We start from the raw sequence: 20,017 nt of genomic DNA, 5'->3' as shown, positions 1-20,017 counted from the left end.
GACAGTTCCACTTAGTATCAGCCTGTGAAAGAGCCACAAAAAAGAAGAAGGGTAAACTAAACATATCCAAGGACGAAGACAGATAACGTATTTGATTTATATACATATGTACACGGTTCAAAGTCCTATTTTACTTACATTTGAGTTTTCACCTAGGACCTAGTTAAATACATACAACCTCAAAGGAAATTTATACATTCCACAATTTAGTTTTACAAAACATTAGTTGCAATAAGTTCTCATCTTCTACTCTAAATGTGTTCTTGGGTAGCAGCACCCTTGTCTTTGTCATGTATCTGGGGACCTGTCAACATTTACAATAATGAGCTTTGCGGGCCTAGTAAGCGATATAGTCAACCATGTAAGCAACCAAATAAATTATCATACATCATTCACCTCACCAAAGTATAATGACATTAAACATTTCAGTTTTCATTTCATTTTCCTTTCTCTTTTTCTTTATTAACCCAGACCAAAGCTTTACCTGTAGAGAGGGCACCCTCAGTTTAAACCACAGAAGTGGCATTAGTCTCAGTCTTAGAGGTTCTCATTAGGAGATTTTCTTTTCGGTCTCTTAGCACAAGGCTAGGTGTTCTCCACAGGTGGCTATAATTGGTCTAGATTCCTATTCACTTTTCAGTCTCGCTTCATGCCTTCCCATTTGGGTACACTAGGTACCAAGACTTACAAAAGCCATTAACATTTTATTTCTTTCTTTATTCTTATCGTTTCCTCCCTTCTCTTTTCTCTTTTTATGTTCAGTTTCAACCTTGTATTACTATACCTCTTCCATTTCAGTGTACCTTTTCCATTTTAATTATCATTTAACCTTATATGAACTAGGCTTGATACAATTCATACAATTATCGTTACAATCTTATCCTTTAGATAAAGAAACATGCAAATTTTGAATTTAACAAGCAAAGCATTGTTCCCTATTCCTAGTTTAACGGTTAAAGAATGTTACTAGCATTTCGATTCAATATTTCATTCAGGTACTTCAGCTATCATTCAATTCTATGCACTATTATTTTATTTGAAAGGCCACATATCGCACACTTCCATAAATCAGAGAAGTATAAAAAAATAAAAAATAAAAAATAAAAAGAAGAAGAAGAAGAAGAAGAAGATAGGTTTAATTAACAAGTGGATATTACTCGTTTACTAAGTGAAACCATCCACTTACAACATACATGGGTAGTCAATACCATTTTCCTATTAGATCAAAACATATATATTTTTTACAAAATTCATATTGTTGCAGCTTGTGCTCTGGAAAGGCAAACAAAGCTTAACAATGTCTTTCAGGCGTTCTTACAAACACTTGAGGTGCACCCTATTTCATGCATGAAATCAAGTAGTAAAATATACAAAACATCAAGACTTCAATTATAACTCTTCCATCACATTAATACCTACATCATACACCACAATCACGCAACATAGGTTGGGTTATAATACTCACTTGTATTCTGAATGATCCTTGGCTATTTCAGAATGTGCAGGAACCACACAAGGCTTCCCCTCTATTTCCCTCTCTCGTTTCTCTCCCGTTTTCTCCTACTTTCTCTATCTTCTTCTCTTTGTTTCATTTCCTCTCTCTTTTCTCTTTCTTCCTCCTCTCTCCATCTTTTCTTTCTCTCTTCTCTCTCCTCTATTTTTCTCCTCTCTCTGTTCTTTCTCCGTTCTCTCTGTTCTCTTTTCTTTGAAAGTTTCTACAGGATTTTTTTTTATATATATATCAATTCTCCCACCTAACCTATGCAGGTGGAAAGTGGAGGTGCCACCTCCTCCTTCCTTTGTTAAATTGTGCCACCTAAAAATCTATAATATATTTGTGTATATATTTAATGAAATAATTAGTGGGCCTCCTTGTAGGCTTTTGGGCCCATTCTGATTTCTTGCGCAGGGCCCACTCAAGGATGTGAAAATTAATACCCTCTGGGTTCAGAAAATTGTGCTGATTCTTTTTTTTTAATCATCGGTTCAGTCTAACTTTGTTGTATAAGAGACCAATGGACGGAGATGTGTATCGACCCAGTTATGGATCGGGGATTCAAACATTACTAATTATTTAAATAATCTAGGGGATTTGGAACGTATTAGTACATTAGAATAATAGTATAATGAGATGTGGGGCATCACATCTTTTATAAATAGAATTTGGCTATGCTTATGATGTGTAAGTCATTATTTCATATTTTCAATCTCTCTCTCTCTCTCACTCTCACACACACACACGCATGCACGCATACACACATCTATATATATATACACACACATACATATATATATATATATATATGTTCTAAACTTTGTTTACAGCTCAATAGTCCAACTAGCGAAATTGGAATATGAGTAGGAAATCTTCCCTAGCTGACTTGATTTATGACACAACCTCCCTCACGTGTGCAAAGAGGTGTGGGCCCAAACAATTGAACACTGCTAACTTAATAACTGAAATAAAAACAACTGAACTTGAACCAAATGACCAATATGGTAACAAATTTTGGTTTCAGATTTCGACTGACATATCTCAGTTTCCCATGTTACCTGCAGGAAACCATAACAGAGTTTAAAAAGTACCAGGTTTTGACAATGTTTTGGAAAACTTGATTGTTTTAAGTTTTCAACAAATAATTTCCAAGTTCTGACTAATTTCAACAAATACGGTTTTAGTAGTTTCAGCTGGTTCCAATTTTGAGAGTTTCGATCAGTTTTAACCAGCACATCACATACGTGTTTTTCCTGAAAAATAGTCAGTGAAGTTTTGGTTTCTAACTGGTCGAAACCTTGCACATCATGATCTTCATCCTTTCAAACAATGATCCCCGCTCAGCTAGGTCTAACCAAGAGAAAAACATTGGAACTCATTCAAACTAAGTATGAAACCACATACATCAGCGTGCAAGACATTAGCTATTAGGCCACAGATTGTGCCCCTCTCTTGGGCTTCATCTTCCTTGAATGTTCTTCAGATCTGCATCAATGGGCAGTTAAAACATGGAGTTGACTGATCTCTGGTTTTGTCCCTATTAATTGATGATTGAATCAGTTGATGTGCACAGATAATTGAAGGTATATTTGTCATCGAATTGAATCTTGATTCTGCCCTTCTAACTAAAGTTGCCTTTTGATGCATGGCCTGAATTTATATTAATCCAAGATGGTAAGGGTGGCTGTATTGTGGGGGCTGCTTCTGAAAGTCAACTTAGACGGGGGGTTGACTAGGTTGTGACTATTGACTCATCCTTGTCTTTGCAGTTAATTAACAATTAAAAAAATTTGAACTTTGAATTTTGGCACAACAATGAGGGCTTTTTGCTCCTTGTAGCTCATGCCTTAAGAGTGTCATAATGATCCCTATTATAGCCAAAAAAACTGGGTCAAAATGGTGTTTAACGGATATTAAATGGTCATATTTTTGAACTCATGGTCAAATGGATCAATGCAACTGTTGGAATCTGGCCAGTAGAAGGCCATCTGTCTCCACAGTTGATTGATGGATAACCATGACCATTCATCTTGGGGCTTGGTGGAGTGTAGGTCGATCAGAGAGCCTTCATGGTACGTATCATGAGCTCTTTGGAATGCTGGCCATTGATCAGGTTTATTTAGCTCATGGTCGACTTGCACGGAGATTGTGGACCTTTTTAGAGCTTTCCGAAAATAATTTTGAAATTCCATTTACACCCTTAAGGATTGACTCAATAGTACCTTTTCCCATATGATTATTTTCTTGAAATCCTCAACTTGAACATGCATGCAGTTAAATGTCACTTTCCTAATCTTATGCTTGGTTCCCAGGAAGGGTCTTATCGTCATTGTTGAGCTGTCCTGAACTTGTGTTTGCACATGGGAGATTTCCATTTGTTGGTCTTCCACACCTTGATTTCATAAAATTCATCTTGTCATAGTGCTTGGACTCCTTCCATGCAATGCACGAGTAGGTCATTAATTCATCTTGAGTTTTTGGCTTTGTATATTGACTTGCCTATCTTAAACACATGAGTGGATCATTAGTTCATAAATATATGTGTTAGTGATCGTTAAAACATGTCAAGGTAGCTAGGTCATTTTCCCAATAGCTTCCATGTGAAATTTGTTGGGGTTATTATAGGAAAGGGTTTGGAGGCTATTTAGTAAAAATCTAGAAAAAGCCTTGGATTATTTCCGTAATTAGTTATTTCATCATGAGATGGGTCTGTCTAGAAAAAGAGTTCAGGATATGGAGGTTTTTTGTACAGGTTTGAAATGGATAGAGCGTTCAATACACAAGCTGAGAGTTTGTTCTCATATTGTCGGCTAGATCTTTTTTTATACACGTCATTTTTCTTTATCAATAAAGTTATCTTTGTTAGTCTGTTACTCTTCTTCCCTAAATATGTGGTTTAAAGGCCTGGTTCTGTGTTTACTTTGTATAGGTTGAGCAAAGGAGGAAGGAGGCTCTATCTAGAACTGGTGAAGATGGATCATCAGCATCAGAGGGGTCCTTGCACGATGTTGTTTTACGTTATAGTTACATGGATCTCTGGCCATGCTCGTCTAAGGATTTGGATCATTTGGCAAGACAAGAGGTATGTCCATTCTTATTCACATTGTCTATCTTTCTTTTCTTTTCTTTTTCTTCTTCCTGGTGAACTTATTGTTTATCCTTAGAAATTAGCAGGAATATAAAATATATTCTGAAATTTTGCATAATTGGGTGTCTTTACCACGTTATGATGCATTTGAACTTTGAAGATGCTTATCGAAAGACCTCGAGAAAACTGGAATACTTATCGCAAGATGTCTTGTTATTTGTCTATCTGGTTAGACATTCCAATCTGTGTTCACTACCTCATTATGTACTAAATCTTCAATGAATGCCTTTCTCGACCAATCTGTTTATTAGACAAGAGCATAGAACTAAAATTCGTTTCATTTGGCAGGTCGAAGTGGCCAAAATTTGGCTGAAATTTGGGTGAATTCGATGGCCGATTTCGGTGGGTTTTAGGTCTTTTTTGGCTTAGTTTTTTGTGTATAGCCTAATTTGAGGTCAATAAACACAATGAAAATGTTATTTTTTCTTTCCTAAAATCCGACCCAAAATGTTCTTCTTGATAGGCACATGCCCAATTATATATTGGTGAAACTAGAAGTCTAGAACATGCATTTTCACAAAAATGTAAATATGGATATTATGAAAGAGAACACTAATGTTTTTTTATTAAAATGCAACAGAAAATACAAGAACAAGTTGAATTGTAGAAGTGTAGACCTTAAATCCTTGTTTAAAAATTACAACGAATGAAGTATAACAATAAATGAATTATAATGAATGAATGAATAAGATATGTTAGAAAACAAGCATTAAATAATCAAATCAGCAGCTGAACTTGAACAAAGAAAAGAGAGAAGAAGAAGAAGAGAAGAGAGATGAAGAACTAGTAGAAGAGGCTCGTGATTCTTGCTTAAGAGTCTAAAATCACAGAGCCCTTTTATTTATAGCTTCTAATGAATCTAATACAACTTGAGAGACAAGTAATTATCCTCTAGGAAAAGGAAACAAAAAATTACAACTTTAGTAACTTCCTAGCTCCTAAAATAGAAAATTCTGAAAATAGAAACTACCACCAAAATAGAAACTATGCTTTCTAAAAACTCCCAAAACTTATGTAATAAGACTCCTACATTAGAAATAGAAACTGTGCAGTTTTTACTGTTCACGTGAACAATAACATGAACAGTAAAATAGTCCAGACTTACATATACTTCAACAAGATACATCATAGCATATCTCAGAATTCCACAATAACAAATATACCCAATGAATGAGACCTAGTCTAATCTAATAAAAGCTATTGTGTTGTGCTAGAACCATCCCCTAAGTCATGGAGTAATTTGAATGACATAAGCAAGCCATGACATGGTCCAGATAAAGTTATCCTTGTAGTTCGTCATTGCCCTTTTATAGGTAGCATCAAGAACATAAAGTAGATATCCTACCCTAGGGAATGTGTCATATGGCCATGGACTCTAACACAAATGTGGAACTTGCATACCTGGCCCTACTAGTCCTAATGGATATCCAAAAATGGAGTCCACAAATGATGCAACTGATCCATGTACATTCTCAAGTAGACATGCTATTAGAATTAGCAGATGAACCACCGTACAATCCATCATATCCATATCCATAGCCATAAGCCCTATGCCTTGCAACCACTTGGAATTTTCAAAATTTCACTGGAATTTTCAATTGAGATCTTGGAGAAATGGTACAAGTTTTGATTTTGACTAGCATTCCGTCGTGGCTTAGGGTAATCTCATCAAAATGTCGTGAAATTTAGTAATATGGACAAGAGGCTGCATTTTTTCATCACATGTCTTGAGAAGCCCTCTTAAGGTAAAGCTAAGATCAAGGATGACTATGGCAGATTAACCCACTATAGAGAGTCAGAAATCGGGCCAGAAATTAGTAGGTTATTGTCTGAACCAAACTAGCCACCAATACGATGATCAGCTTACGTTCAATGAAATATTGCAAATTTAACTTGATTTGAATTTCCAACTCTTGGATTGGAATATATAAGGATGCTCACCAAAATAAAAACTTTGCTTAGAAATATAAACTTTTGGGCTGTAGCACAAATTGACCAGCTGATGGTCCTCAAACTTGTATAGAGTGGTGTTGCAAGTGATGGGCTGCTTTGCTGCAAATCTGAAGTTATTGCGATTGTTGGATCTCCAATTGTGAGGGTTGACCAAACATAGACATTTTGTGTTTAGTTGTAGTACTAATTACGGTAAGTACCGAAATGAAATTATGGGCGATAAGAAAATATGCAATATCTCGACGAAATCTTGTGGAAATTTAAGAAATTTTGTTGGAATCTCGAAATTTTCAGTGAAATTTTGAAAACTTTCAAGGGGTTGTACAATACGAGATTTATGGCTTTGGATATGGTGTTGGTGGAGTATATGGTTGTTCATCTATTGATTGACTAATTCTAGTAGCATGTTTGCATATCGGTGTGGAGATGGATTAGGTGCATCATTTGTGAACTCTAGCTTTGGATATTGATCGGGACTAGCATAGTTAGTTATGCCAGTTGTGCAATCGGGTTACAGTCTTTGGCCCTACGACACATTCCCTAGGAAGGTTATCTACTTAATGTTAATGATGCTACGTATAGAAGGGTAGTGACGGACTATATGGATAACTTTATCTATACCATGCCATGGCTTGCTTATGTCCAGTATTTAGAGTGTCCTCTATGATCCTAGGGATGGATCCAGCCCGATGCATACTTGTATATTGAGTTCTACTTGTTGTATTTGTTGTTGTAGTTTAATGAAAATCTTAATATATTCTTACATAATATCTATCTTTACATTTGCGAAAATGCATGTTCCAGACTTCTAGTTTCTCCCGCATACAGCCGGGCATGTGCCGATCAAGAACACAACTTTGAGTTTGCTTTTAGGCAAAAATAGCACTTTCATTGTGTTTATTGGTCTCAAATTAGGATGGATATCGAAAACTAGCCCAAAAAGCACCCAAAACCCACCAAAATATACCATCGAGATTTGGAAAGAAAAAAAATTTCAGTGTTTCGGCTGTTGAAGTAATGGGCTGTTTTATTGTTCATGTCAACAGTATTATGCCTTGATGCTTGCTTCTTTTTGTAGATATGCTACTCTACTTTCTATTTCTAGTGTAAGAATCTTACTACACAAGTTTCGGGAGTTTCTAGAAAGCATAGTTTCTATTTTTTTGTATTTACTAATTTCAGAACTTTCCTTTGTCTATGCTTTCTATTTGGACAGATTTTAGGAGTTAAAATACTAGAAAATTCTGTTTATGAGTTGTATTCTTTTTTCCTTTTTTAGAGAACAAGTTTATTGTCTCTCAAGTTGTATGCTAAGCTCTTGAATTCTACAAATAAAGGAAGCTTGCAATTCTAGTTTTACTTTAGCTTGAATCGCAGGCTTCTTTTGTGGTTCTCTCCTCTTTTTTCTTTTCTCAAGTTCAAACACTGGTTTGGTTGTTTAAAGCTTGATTTTTAACATGATATCAGAGGTTTTTTGAATCAAAATAGTGTTGTTCTCATCTGAGGTTCTCTTTCTTTCTTCTTCTTCTTCTTCTTCTTCTTCTTCTTCTTCTTCTTCTTTTTTTTTTTTTTTTTTTTTTTTTCAGTTTTCCTTGTTGTGCAGCCACCTAATGCTGTATCTAATGTACTGTTAGATCAGGTTTTTTATATGAACTGATCTTCCTACTTATTACCTTACCTTTATAAATTGTAGAACTTGGATTTGCTTCCTACCTGCATTACCTTTTTTTTCTCTTCTTTTCTGCATCCTAAAATCCTCTTTCCTCTATTCGGACCAAAGGTTTGCAGAGTTTTTTTTTTTTCACATTCTACTTCAAGTTCTAGAAGGCTGATTCAAGTGATATCTACTTCAATTTAATGTCTTCAACTACAAGTGACTCAACCATGAGTACGGCTGAATTTAAAGGACCTCATGGAGATCATGTGAATGTTCAAATTACTTCCATCAAACTTGAAGGAAGTTCAAAAAAAAGTTTTAAAGGAGAAAATTCAGCCTTTACTACCTTTCGTGGAAGGGGAAGTGGTCGTGGAGGAATTAGTAGATCTTCTGGAGGTTGTAGTATTCAATCCTCTAACATCCCGGTTATGTACTCATTTGCGGTAAAATATGGCACTTGGTGGAAGCTTGTTGGGCCAAACATGGAAAGCCAGAGTGGGCAAAGCAACTTGCCAATCATGCTGTTTCCGATGATGGTACTGATAGTGTAGCAAACAACGATAGTGGTTTTGTATCTTCTTCAGGAAACTTGTCTAAAACTCTAAGAGATGATGTAGTCAAATCCTTCGCCAATTGCAAAATATTGAGACCAACACTTCCACATCCACTGGTACTTCTGCAGCAACACTTTCTCATACAGGTAACACAATACTTCTCACTTCTACTCCTACCCCTTGGATCATTGACTCAAGAGCCTCCTCTCACATGAATGGTAAGTCTTTGCTTTTTAACTCTTTTTCTAAATCTACTACTAATAATTCTGTTGTCATAGCTAATGGGACTTCCACACCTATTCTAGGCTCTGGAAGTGTTTCTCCGTACTTTGTCATATGTCCTTCATGTTGCAAACTTTCTGTTTAATTTATATCTGTTAGTCAATTAACTAAAGCATTAAACTGCTTTGTAAACTTTTCGGGAAAGAGCTTATATATCGACCACATCAAAGTATGGACTTGGTCGCATTTTCTAATGCGGATTGGGCTTGATCCCTCATTGATCACCGGTCTACTACAAGTTACTGTACCTTCCTTGGTGGAAATCTTGTGACTTGGAGTAAGAAGCAATCCACTATTGCCTAGTTTAGTGCTGAAGCTGAGTATAGGGCCATAGTCCACACTGCTGCTAAATTAATGTGGCTTTGTTCCTTATTAAGAGAGATGGGGTTCGCAGTTTCTACTCCTATGAAAATGTTTTGTGACAATTAGACAGCCACTTACATTGCTAGTAATCCAGTGTTCCATGAGAGGACGAAACATATATAGGTTGACTTTCATTTTGTGCGTAATGTAGTCAAGAAAAAGCTTATAGAGACTTCCTTTGTTAGCTTTACTGACCAACTCGCTGATCTTTTCACTAAACCTCTATTTCGATCCAGTTTCCAATCTATTTGTTGCAAGCTAGGCATTGGAGACTTGTATGCTCCAGCTTGAGGGGGAGTAATGAGTTGTTTTATTGTTCACGTGAACAGTAACATGAACAGTATTATGCCTTGATGCTTGCTTCCTTTTTTAGATATGCTATTCTATTTTGTATTTCTAGTGTAGTGATGGGTGTCGAATCCACCAAAGATAATCCTTCTCTTAAGGCATAGAAAAAAATTGTGGGAAACTCAAGTTTCGATCAAGTGAAAATGGGAAACCTAGGTGGGATATTGGGAAATTTAAAGGAAACTTTGGACTTTTTTGTGCAAATTTCGACATGAAGTTTCGACAGATTTTAGGGAGTATTTTAGGGTGGGACTTTGCATTTAAGCTAATTAGAGTATAAAGAACACATTGATTGTATTTTGTTAAAAAAGTTAATGTAGATATGTCCAAGGTTATTAAAGCGGCAAAGCGACAAAAGTGATTGGGGCTTTGTCTTGGCGATTAGGCGACTAAGCGGCGCTTAGGCGGCAATAAAGCAACCAAAGCGGTTTACTCAATATTTTTAATATAATTACTTTTAAACTATTTTTTAATACAAATACTTTTTATAATAAACTAAAATACTAAACAAACATTCAACAATCACATTCATAAAAATAAAAATAAAAAAAACATTCAAGAATCACAATTATGAATAATTATCCAAAAAAAGATTAAAAACATAACGTCATCTCATCAAGCATCATAAGATTCATAACAATAATTATGTAGTATGCACTATATCAGTAATCAATGTGAAAAATAAAAATGAAAGTAGTAATTTTACATTCTTACTTACCTCTATGATAGTGTGACGCCGAATAAATGTCTTGTACCTTTGTGCATAGATCAGTAATCAGAATTGATGTATCCATTTTTTCATTTTTTTAATCAAACAGTGCCGATATGATAAATTAATAGATCCCATTATTCCGATTTCCAAGTCATTGTTTATTTAATGATTCATTGATTATCAATGTTGAATATGGCTCATGCTTCACATTCTGTTGCCGATAGGCACTCTGGGCCACGGAGTTCATTTGCAAATTGGGCATCGATTCCGAAATGGCTCACATATTTAAATTTGTATACGGCATTGTAGAATAAATTATAATTAAAAAAAAAAAAATAATATGCACAAATTACAAAATGTAAAAAAAAAGGTGACTTTAGCATCTAGGCGGCAATATGGCACAAAAGGCGGCAAAGCGGTAGTGTGTAAGCAAAATAGCGGCAAGAAATCAGCCCGTTAGTTAAGCGGCAACAATTTAAGCGGTTCAAAAACCGCTTTGCCGCCTAGGCGGATGCTTTGATAACCATGGATATGTTATTCAATGTACATAACATCAATGTAGAGTTGTCTGAGAAGTACACTATAAACTTAACTACTTAAGTATGTAACATTCAATATATAATTTCTAATTTCCAAAACATCAAATACAAAGTAACTGACAAAAAAGGAAAGTAAAACTCAGTGCTAAGAGGAGTGCCTCGGTGGATCCATCCTGTGAGCTGAGTAGTACTATGCCTGTAACATCCTCTCCTCCAACCAACGAACATAGACATCCCATGACATTTTATGCCTATGGTTGTCAAAGTAATCGACAACTGTAACTTTATGTCTGGCCATCAACATGCCTAAGATAACCAGTTTGAGGGAATACGCAATTTGGATAAGGAAGTCCTGACGGAGGGGGTATTTGTCGTGGTATTTGGGGAAACATGAAAGAAACCAAAAAATTGAAAATTTGGGAAAGCTACGAAACTTGTAGGAGAAAGTCCCAGGTTTCTACAAAATTTCCCATGTTTCCCACGAAATTTCAAGTGACATTCCTACCACTTCTGGCTAGATGGCATTTAATTTAGTGGCCTGACCTCCTATTCGTTTCTTGCAATAGTTGCACTCAAATCTTGTTATCTATTATTAGTGGCCTCTTGTGTGACCAAGCAATGCCCGACGTCTTTAAACGTAATTGCCTGATAAAAGTAATAGCCACTAAGAATCTTTAAAACATTACAAATAATTGCATATTCGTTTTTGCTAATATTCTCCTATTTTCAAGTATTAAACAAAAAATAATTGGTATTTGTTTTTTGAATTTTTAAATAATTTTGAAAAATATTAAATATTTTTCAAATAATTGGAATAAATAAGTATCAACAAAAGTTCAATTCAACACTATTAGAGCCCAAATGGTGTTGGTGTCTCATTAAATTCAATCTCATATATCATGTATAAATATGTATCTTTTTCAATATAAATAATTTAGAAAAAAAATTTAATAAAAAAAAATGCTGCCATTAATTTAAAAAAAATAAAAATAAATCTAACATCACACAATTATAGTTAGTAGGTATAGGAATGGGATGCATTAGGTGGGAGAGTTGTTTGACCTGAATTTCCGTTAATAGTGGGATTCAATAACCTATCCAACCTATTAGGAGAAGAGACTCTAGAACAGGAGTTTTGGCAGACGAACTAACTACAAAGATTTTATCAGAAAATCTGTATTATGCTGAACAAAAAGGACAAATAGACATCTCCTCGCTAGAGGAGAAAGAGAGGGTTGGGACAAGATTCAAGATTCAGAATTTGCCAACATATCATACTAATAGCAAAAAGATTTGGGTTTAGATGAAGTTTAATGGTATGGTTTTGGCTCAGATGGTGTGGTCTAGGAGCGGTAGAGAGGGGTTGGTTTTTAGATGAAAAACCCAGTTACGTTGGGTTTTAAGTCTCTTAAAGTCTGTAGTGATAGGCTGAAATATGTTCAATTCTTCCATCATTCCTTTAAAAGAACTATAATAGTCTTGCGGAGATTCCGCAATTTGTTGGAACTGGAAAAGTTTTTTATAGAGATCATAGACATGAGTCATATTTTTCTCCTGGGAATCTGCTTCTTTCAAGTTTCAAATCGTCCCATTTTCCCTTTGCAGTCAAATGAAACGTAACATTAGCCGCATTACTAGGTTCCATATTGTTCCGTTACCAAATCATGGTGATTGGATTATCTTTAGACCAACTATCATAATCCTTGTCCTTAGTAGAGGATGCAGAATTCTCAATAAACTAATAATTTTCCCTTTTGCCAAGATGTAAACATGGACGGCTTGGACCCGCAAAAGATAATTTGAACTACCTTGAAGTTTAATGGAGGTAATCTGAATCATGGTAAAAGATCTTGCTTTCGAGCGAGATCTCGCCACCTTGAAAAACTGAGATCTCGACCATCTTGGCAAGATCTCGGTCGAGATATACAATTTTTTGGTGTCAACTCAGTGGGTTTTAGTGTCCCAATTGGGTTGAAACTTGGTATTTAGCCTATTTAAGGCCATTTGAACACATTGGTGGCCTTGGATTTGTCAGAAAACAATCCTAAGTATGATTTTTAAGTCTAGCCATAGTGTGAAACTGAAATGTTGTAGGATTCGAGAATGCAAGGTTGTACATGTATAAAACCTTTGAGGCATATAAATGAAAACCAAGTGTATCAAATGCATCCAGTAACCTAAATGTTATCAGAATTTCATCCATATGAGTATCACAATCTCAATTTTCAAGAATAGAATAATATAATTATACAACCATTAGAAGTTTTATATAAGTCATTAAATCATAAGTTCATAAGACAAGCAGAGAATGATTGATCTTCCTTCGATGTTGTAGATGTGCTAAGAGTAATTGCAAGTGAAAATCCAGTCGAAATCCACAAAGAAGGCAAAAATTAAGAGTTCCAGTGAGGTCCAGGGCGAGATATGGCAAGATATAATGAGATCTCGAGCGAGATATCCCAACTCCTGGCTCTCGACCTCCATCTTGTCTCGCCTATTTGAAAAAATGAGATTTCTCACGAGTTCTCCCACCATGATCTGAATATTCAGATGATCCAAAGAAGGGGTAGTAAGAAGATTTTTTGAAGAGGCAGTAGTAATCTCAGTGGCCATAATAATAAATTCAACAAACAACAACCAAAACTATGGCAGAGGAGTATTATTATAGAAGGGCAGGAACCAAATCGGAAAAAAATCCTAATTATCAAAAGAAAGATAAGAAGTTGGAGTTGATTAAGATAATTAGGCTTGTAGTTAAGGTGTGAAATGTCGGCTATACAGGGTGTTTTGCCATTGGCGAAAGCACCGAAACCTCGAGGTTTTGTCGAAATTTCGGTGACATTTGTTGAGGTCTCGGTGGGATTTCACCCTCCTAGTTTTGGGGAGTATTTGGGGTCATTTTGGCTTGGTTTTGGTTGTTTAGCCTAATTTGAGGCCAATAAACACATTGGGAGTGTTATTATGGCCTAAAAGCTAACCTAAGGTGGTGTTCTCGATCAACATATGCCTTGTTGTATGCAGGTGAAACTTGAAGTCTATAACATGAATTTAAACAAATGTAAATATGCAAATGATGCAAGAGAATACATATATCTTCATTAATTTTCAAAAAAGAAGAGAAGTACAAAAATCTACAATTCATTATACAAGCATACAATTAGTCAAGTCAGGTGTATAGATACAACACAAGTATGGAAGTATAGGCAAGTACATAGTAGTCATACCATCATCTCAAATCTCAATACCAAGTATTGTGCCTAGGTGGATCCATCCCCTCTTGACTCTCCGTCGTACTTATAGTATACAACATCCTCTCTCCTAACCAATTTGCATGCTGGACCTATATCATTCCATATTGATGGTTGTTCAGATAGTTCTGAAATTGCAGCTTTGTGGCAATCATCTTCTACCTCCAAGAGAACTCTGATATGATGGAAGTGAGAATAGGGCCAAGGAAGGTGTTGTAGTGGTGGTGGTGGTGTTGTTGGTGCCTGTGTTTATCTGCCATTCGAATATGGACTCCGGAACTAACTTTGGTCTTGAGAGACCACACTCATAATATCCATAACTGTGCCTATAGTGCGAACAACTGGAAGAGATACCCATACTTGTACCAAAATGTCCATGAGGGGGAGGGACACCATAAAGACCACTAGCCCCATAAACAGATATGGAGCCTTAGACTCATCCTAGCTCATTGATCCCATTGCTCCTGCCAAGCTATTCATTTGATCTGGACCCGAAGGATTAACATAAGAAGTGTATGATCTGTGTGTAAAGGTGACATCATCATAACCACCTTTGTGCTGCTTCCCATGACCCCTCCACTTCCAGTTGTAGGTCGTAGTATGGCCATGTTGATGCTCATCACTATGATTCTAATCCTGATCCTGGGTAAAGTGTGAAATGAGTCCCCATGGTGTATCTCAGTGGGGGCTGTTACGTTTCTGGTAATGGAACACGTAAACACCCCTGAAGTCCACCACCACCACCATTGTCATCAGAATCCCTTTTAAGTTGAATTAGGACCATAGCTGTCACGGTGACGAGGCGGTTTTAGCTAGTTGGGGCGATGAGTCGATGAGGCACCCTCTGAGGCGCTTTTGAGGCGGTCGAGGCGTTTTAAGTGAAATTTTTACTTTTTAGTGTACATCTCATACACTAATTCATTATAAACATATCTTATATATAATAAAAAAAACTAATATTAGCCATTTAGCCTACCTCAAGTCATCCAACATACTACAAACCATACATAGTAGGTCCTAAATAAATTTCAAGTATCATATTATCATTAACAAGAATCAAGATACGATAAAATGTAACTAAATAGTAAACACATGGATGCATGAACAAAACAAATAAACACTAGACAACATACCTTCATTAAATGTCACCAACACTAGCACCACCTACAACTCCACGGCTCCACCTCCACCAGCACCTACAACTCCACATCTTCTACATTGCTGAGCTGTAGACAAATATTCTCACAAGTAAAAGAAGAAAATGAAACAAAGCATATTATATCTAAATAGATAGTTTTAAATATTTAAGCAAACAGTCCCACTTATATCTAAAATCTAAAGTCCAAATCCCAAATATACCAACACACCTATATCCAAAATCCCCAATAAAAATCCACAATCCATATCCAAAATTCCCAATAGAAAAGTATAAGTCAGCTAGTCATAATCATCATCAAGTAAATTGGTAGCAACTGGGAGATCTTCTCGAACTTCTTGTTGCTCCAAAGAGGTAGATCTCAAACCAAAATCATCTGCAATGTTCTCATCATCATGCAAATCTTCCTCTTCTTCCATGTCTCCATTAGACTCAGAGTCATGTTCCTCAACCACCCTCTCCAAAGACCTGCGACGTGAGTAACATATATTAACTCCACCAGATGTTGATCCACTTGGTTGACATTTCCTCGGTCTGTTTTGGCCCTCAAGTGATGAAGATGCTCCTATAGCTCTATCAATAGTGCTTCAAGTAAGATCACCCTCAGGATGGACTAAATCATCAGGCTGATTAACCATCCACTCACTGCTCCAGTCAAGCTCATCAAGGCATAATTTCTACTCTTTAATCGCCTTTCATCGAACCTTTTTTGAAGACGGCTATTGTACTGAACAAAAGTTAGATCATTCAACCTTTCATGTTCCAGCCGATTCCTCTTCTTGGTGTGAATCTGAATTCTTAAGCAATTGAAAGAATCCCTAGTCATTCTTTTAAATTTAAATTTAAAAGTGTTTTAAATACTTGAATCACTTAATACTTACAAACTCAAATGTGCTCCAAATTCCGTTCACAACCAGAGGAAGAACAACAAAGGCCTAGTATCCTCCGTGCAATCTTTGTAAGCTCAAAAGCAATTCCTCCATGTGTATCCCACCATGTAACTATAGTATTAAAAAAAAAAGATTAACATAGTAGGTAGAGTTACAAACCAAATAAGCATAACTAAAAATAAAATATACAAGTAAAAACTTACGAGGACTCATATTTGTACGTTGTCTGATAGCCATAGCTGTGGAGAAAGGACCTCTTGCTTCCTTGTAGTCACTTACCCAGGACAATATCTTATCTTGTTGATGTGCATCAGGCACTAGTCTTCCAACAACTTCATTGAAAGAAGTTTGGAGAGTAGTGATCAACTCATAATCATCTACATCATCTAAATTGTAGAACTTCTCAGGATTCAAAAAATAGGCTGCACCATATAGAGGTCTCTCCATCTGACACTCCCATCGCCTATCAATGATTTGTATGACTTTCTTCCAGAGTCGTTCTTTGCCTCCAAAATTGTCCTTTTTTCTTCTCTTAGCCTCTTGCATGGCTACAAACACTTCAGGCAATGCGGGTTTTTCATCAGCATCCACAATCCTCAATACAACCATAAGAGGTTGTGATGCTCTAATACAATCCTCCACACCATGCCAAAATGCTGTAGAAAAAGTTGTTTCAGCTACTTTCGTCTTGGACAAATTGGAATTTGTCCACTCCTCAGAAATGAATAAGTGCCTTAAATCATCCTTGTGTTTCAATAAGCTTTGCAACGTCAAGAATGAAGTGGCAAACCTAGTCACTATAACCCTCACAAGATCCCTGCCATTTGTCTTCTGTCTCAAGGCCTCCAGCAATCTTGTGTGCCTATAAATGAAAGTGGTAATTCTCTTCCCCTGAATTATCACTTTCTTATATTGTTTCAAATTCCCAATGTCCTCTAGCATCAAATCAAAACAGTGGGCTGCACAAGGAGTCAATATAATCTAGTCCTCTTCTCCATTAATAATGCCCTTGCTGCTTTGTAATTTGAGGCATTATTAGTCACCACTTAAAGTACATGCTCTTCCCCAATTTCTTCAACTTTGCTAACCAATAATTGAAAGAGCATGTTTGCATCTTGCACCTGGCTAAATGCATCCACAGAACCAAGGAAGAATGTTCCCTCTGGACAATTGTCAAGAAAATTGATGAGATGCCTACCCTTTTTGTCAGTCCACCCATCAGACATGAGTGTGCATCCATACTTCCTCCAATACTTTTCATAATTTTTCCTCATCTCCATTGTTCTTTCTTTTGCACTCTTCAACAAAGGAACCCTGACTTCATGGTAACTTGGGGGCTTATACCCAGAACCATATTGTGCAATAGACTCGACCATCACCTTAAAGCTTTTAGCTTTAACTGCATTGAATGAAATGCCAAACTGATACATCCAATCAGCAATGTGGTTATCTACTCGCTTCTTTTCTTCAGGAGATCTCATTCTATTCAAGATGGTTGTTTGAGTAGCACCCTTAACCCTCCTTTCTTTAACAAGTTCTTCAGGAGTGCGTTTAACATGCATATCCATGGGACCCCTTACTGGTGCCTTATTAAGGACACTTTTTAGTCTCTTTGATGCAGTCCCAGAGCTTGGTATCTTGGAGCACACCTCAACCTCAGACCCTACACTAGGTAATGTACCTCCTCCAGTAGAGGGCCTAGAGGCAGGAATAGGATGTTCTTCTCCAATTTGAGTGTCATCATACTCCTCATTATCCAACTTAGTAACAACAGTCCTCTTTTTATTTTTCACCAACACTGCATTCATCTCTTGGGCAATTGCTACAGTGGTCTTAGTGCACTTCACAACATCCCCATATCCACCCACTAGATGTTGCTTCAATCTTTTAATTCCTCCTTTAAAGTTTTTGTTACATAAATTGCATCTGACTGTATTCCTATCAGCAACATTTGGCCAATACCCATATTTCCACCCTGGGTCATTTGACTTGGCCTTTCTCTTTGGGTCTTTTAAGGGATCATAGGCTTCACCCCCACTAGGAATAGGCTAACTAGAAGCAGCCGCCTGATTATCACTTGAGGGCCTTGAGGTCATTTTAAATAACTAGTAAATATATACAATAAAAAACATGAAGCATAGTTACATACACATATAATCAGCCAAAATTAAAAACAATAACAAAGTTGATAATGATACCGTATAATTTGAATTTTGCACCATGCCACACAGCTCACACCACAATAAAAATCCTATGCATTCATCTAATCATCTCACTTTATGATAATTGATAATCAAGCTTCTAAATCAGACTATCAGAGAGAATGAATCGAAAAAATACACTGAAGCTAATAAACAACAATAATCAATAGGCTAATCACAATTATGGTTGAATGCCATTTTATGAGAATACAATCATTGTTGAAACCTCACCTAGTGGTCCGTCACATGATTCACATCAACTGATCTTGAAAAATATATTTCAAAATTTGCAAAGGGACCATTTAAATCTAAGAGAAACCTACAAAAACCCTCCTTGAAGCTTATGCAAGGAAAGAATTCATTAGCTTACCAAGTTGTTGAACTATCAGAAAAAACCAAACAACAAAAGAAAAACAGAGACACACGTACACCAGATAAGAAAAAAATCATTACAATGATACAATTAGGTAGATGAAACAGAGATGGAACAAATTCAACAAAGAAGAATCATTACAAATAAAAATAAAATGCAGATACACCAGATAGCAGCTCTGAACTATGCGATCAGGTGCAATTTGCAAGTCACAGACTCACAGAAATGATAAACAAAGCTACGAATGACATATAACTACATAACTATATAACATAGCTACAATGCAGGAAAGAAAAAAAAAAGCATTCCGGCGACTTACTGTCGCCTGAGATGGTGATCAGAGTGACTGGAAGCTACTGCAACTTGGTCGTTGACTCGCTGCAAGCCTGCAAGGCTGCAATCGCAACAGTTGCAACAGTTGCAAATGGGTTTAGGAAAAAAAATTAATGATCAGTTGCAGAAGGGAAAAAAAAAGAGCATTCCGGCGACTTACCGTCGCCTAAGATGGTGACCAGAGTGACCAGAAGTTGCTGCAACTTGGTCATTGACTCACTACAAGCCTGCAACCGCAACTGTGGGTCGCACGGTGAACAAAATGAATTTGGGAAAAATAATGATCAGTTGCAGAAGAAAGAAGAAGAAAGAGAGTCGCACGATGGCATGTTGCTGCTGCCGGAGGTTGGCCGCTGCAAGCCTACAACTAAAATACGGTGGAGTTTTGGTTGATGAAAAACAAAAATCAGAGTCCAACTGAGAAGAGGGTTTTGGGGTTTGTCTTGTTTTACTCAAGCTCTAGAGAAATAACAATGCAAGGTTGTAGTAAGCATCAACTTCAAGCTACATAAATTGGGTCGATTTGATTTAGACTTTAGGAGCTTGCTGGGATGATGAGATGAGCACGTCAAGGGAAGACCTGTCTTTACGTCAAGCTTATAATCTCCAGATGGCTATCGCCGGTGATGACGCTGGTTGTTGCCGGTGTCATTGGTGTTGCCGGTGTCACTGGTGGTTGGTGTCGGAGTCGGAGACGAAGAGAGTAGCAGAGAGTAGAGAGGTTAGGGGTAAGGGCTCGATTTGATCGAGTATGCTCGAATGCTC

At 36.7% G+C, this 20,017-nt stretch overlaps 1 protein-coding gene across 1 annotated transcript in view; it reads left to right on the top strand.

The window, feature by feature from the left end:
* The window catches only part of CSTF77 (Tetratricopeptide repeat (TPR)-like superfamily protein), a 128,149-nt gene that overhangs the window by 84,246 nt on the left and 23,886 nt on the right, over positions 1 to 20,017 (top strand). The window contains exon 18 of the mRNA XM_089157150.1: positions 4,425 to 4,577. Within this exon, the coding sequence (XP_089013276.1) occupies positions 4,425 to 4,577 (153 nt within the window). The remainder of the gene's footprint in view (positions 1 to 4,424; positions 4,578 to 20,017) is intronic.

This window comes from Hakea prostrata, chromosome 5 (genome assembly GCF_041222555.1).
Source record: "Hakea prostrata isolate BN-2017 chromosome 5, UWA_Hpros_2, whole genome shotgun sequence".
Taxonomy (NCBI): domain Eukaryota; kingdom Viridiplantae; phylum Streptophyta; class Magnoliopsida; order Proteales; family Proteaceae; genus Hakea; species Hakea prostrata.
The sequence above is the reverse complement of the archived record's forward strand: the minus strand, read 5'-3'. Positions and strand labels throughout refer to the sequence as shown.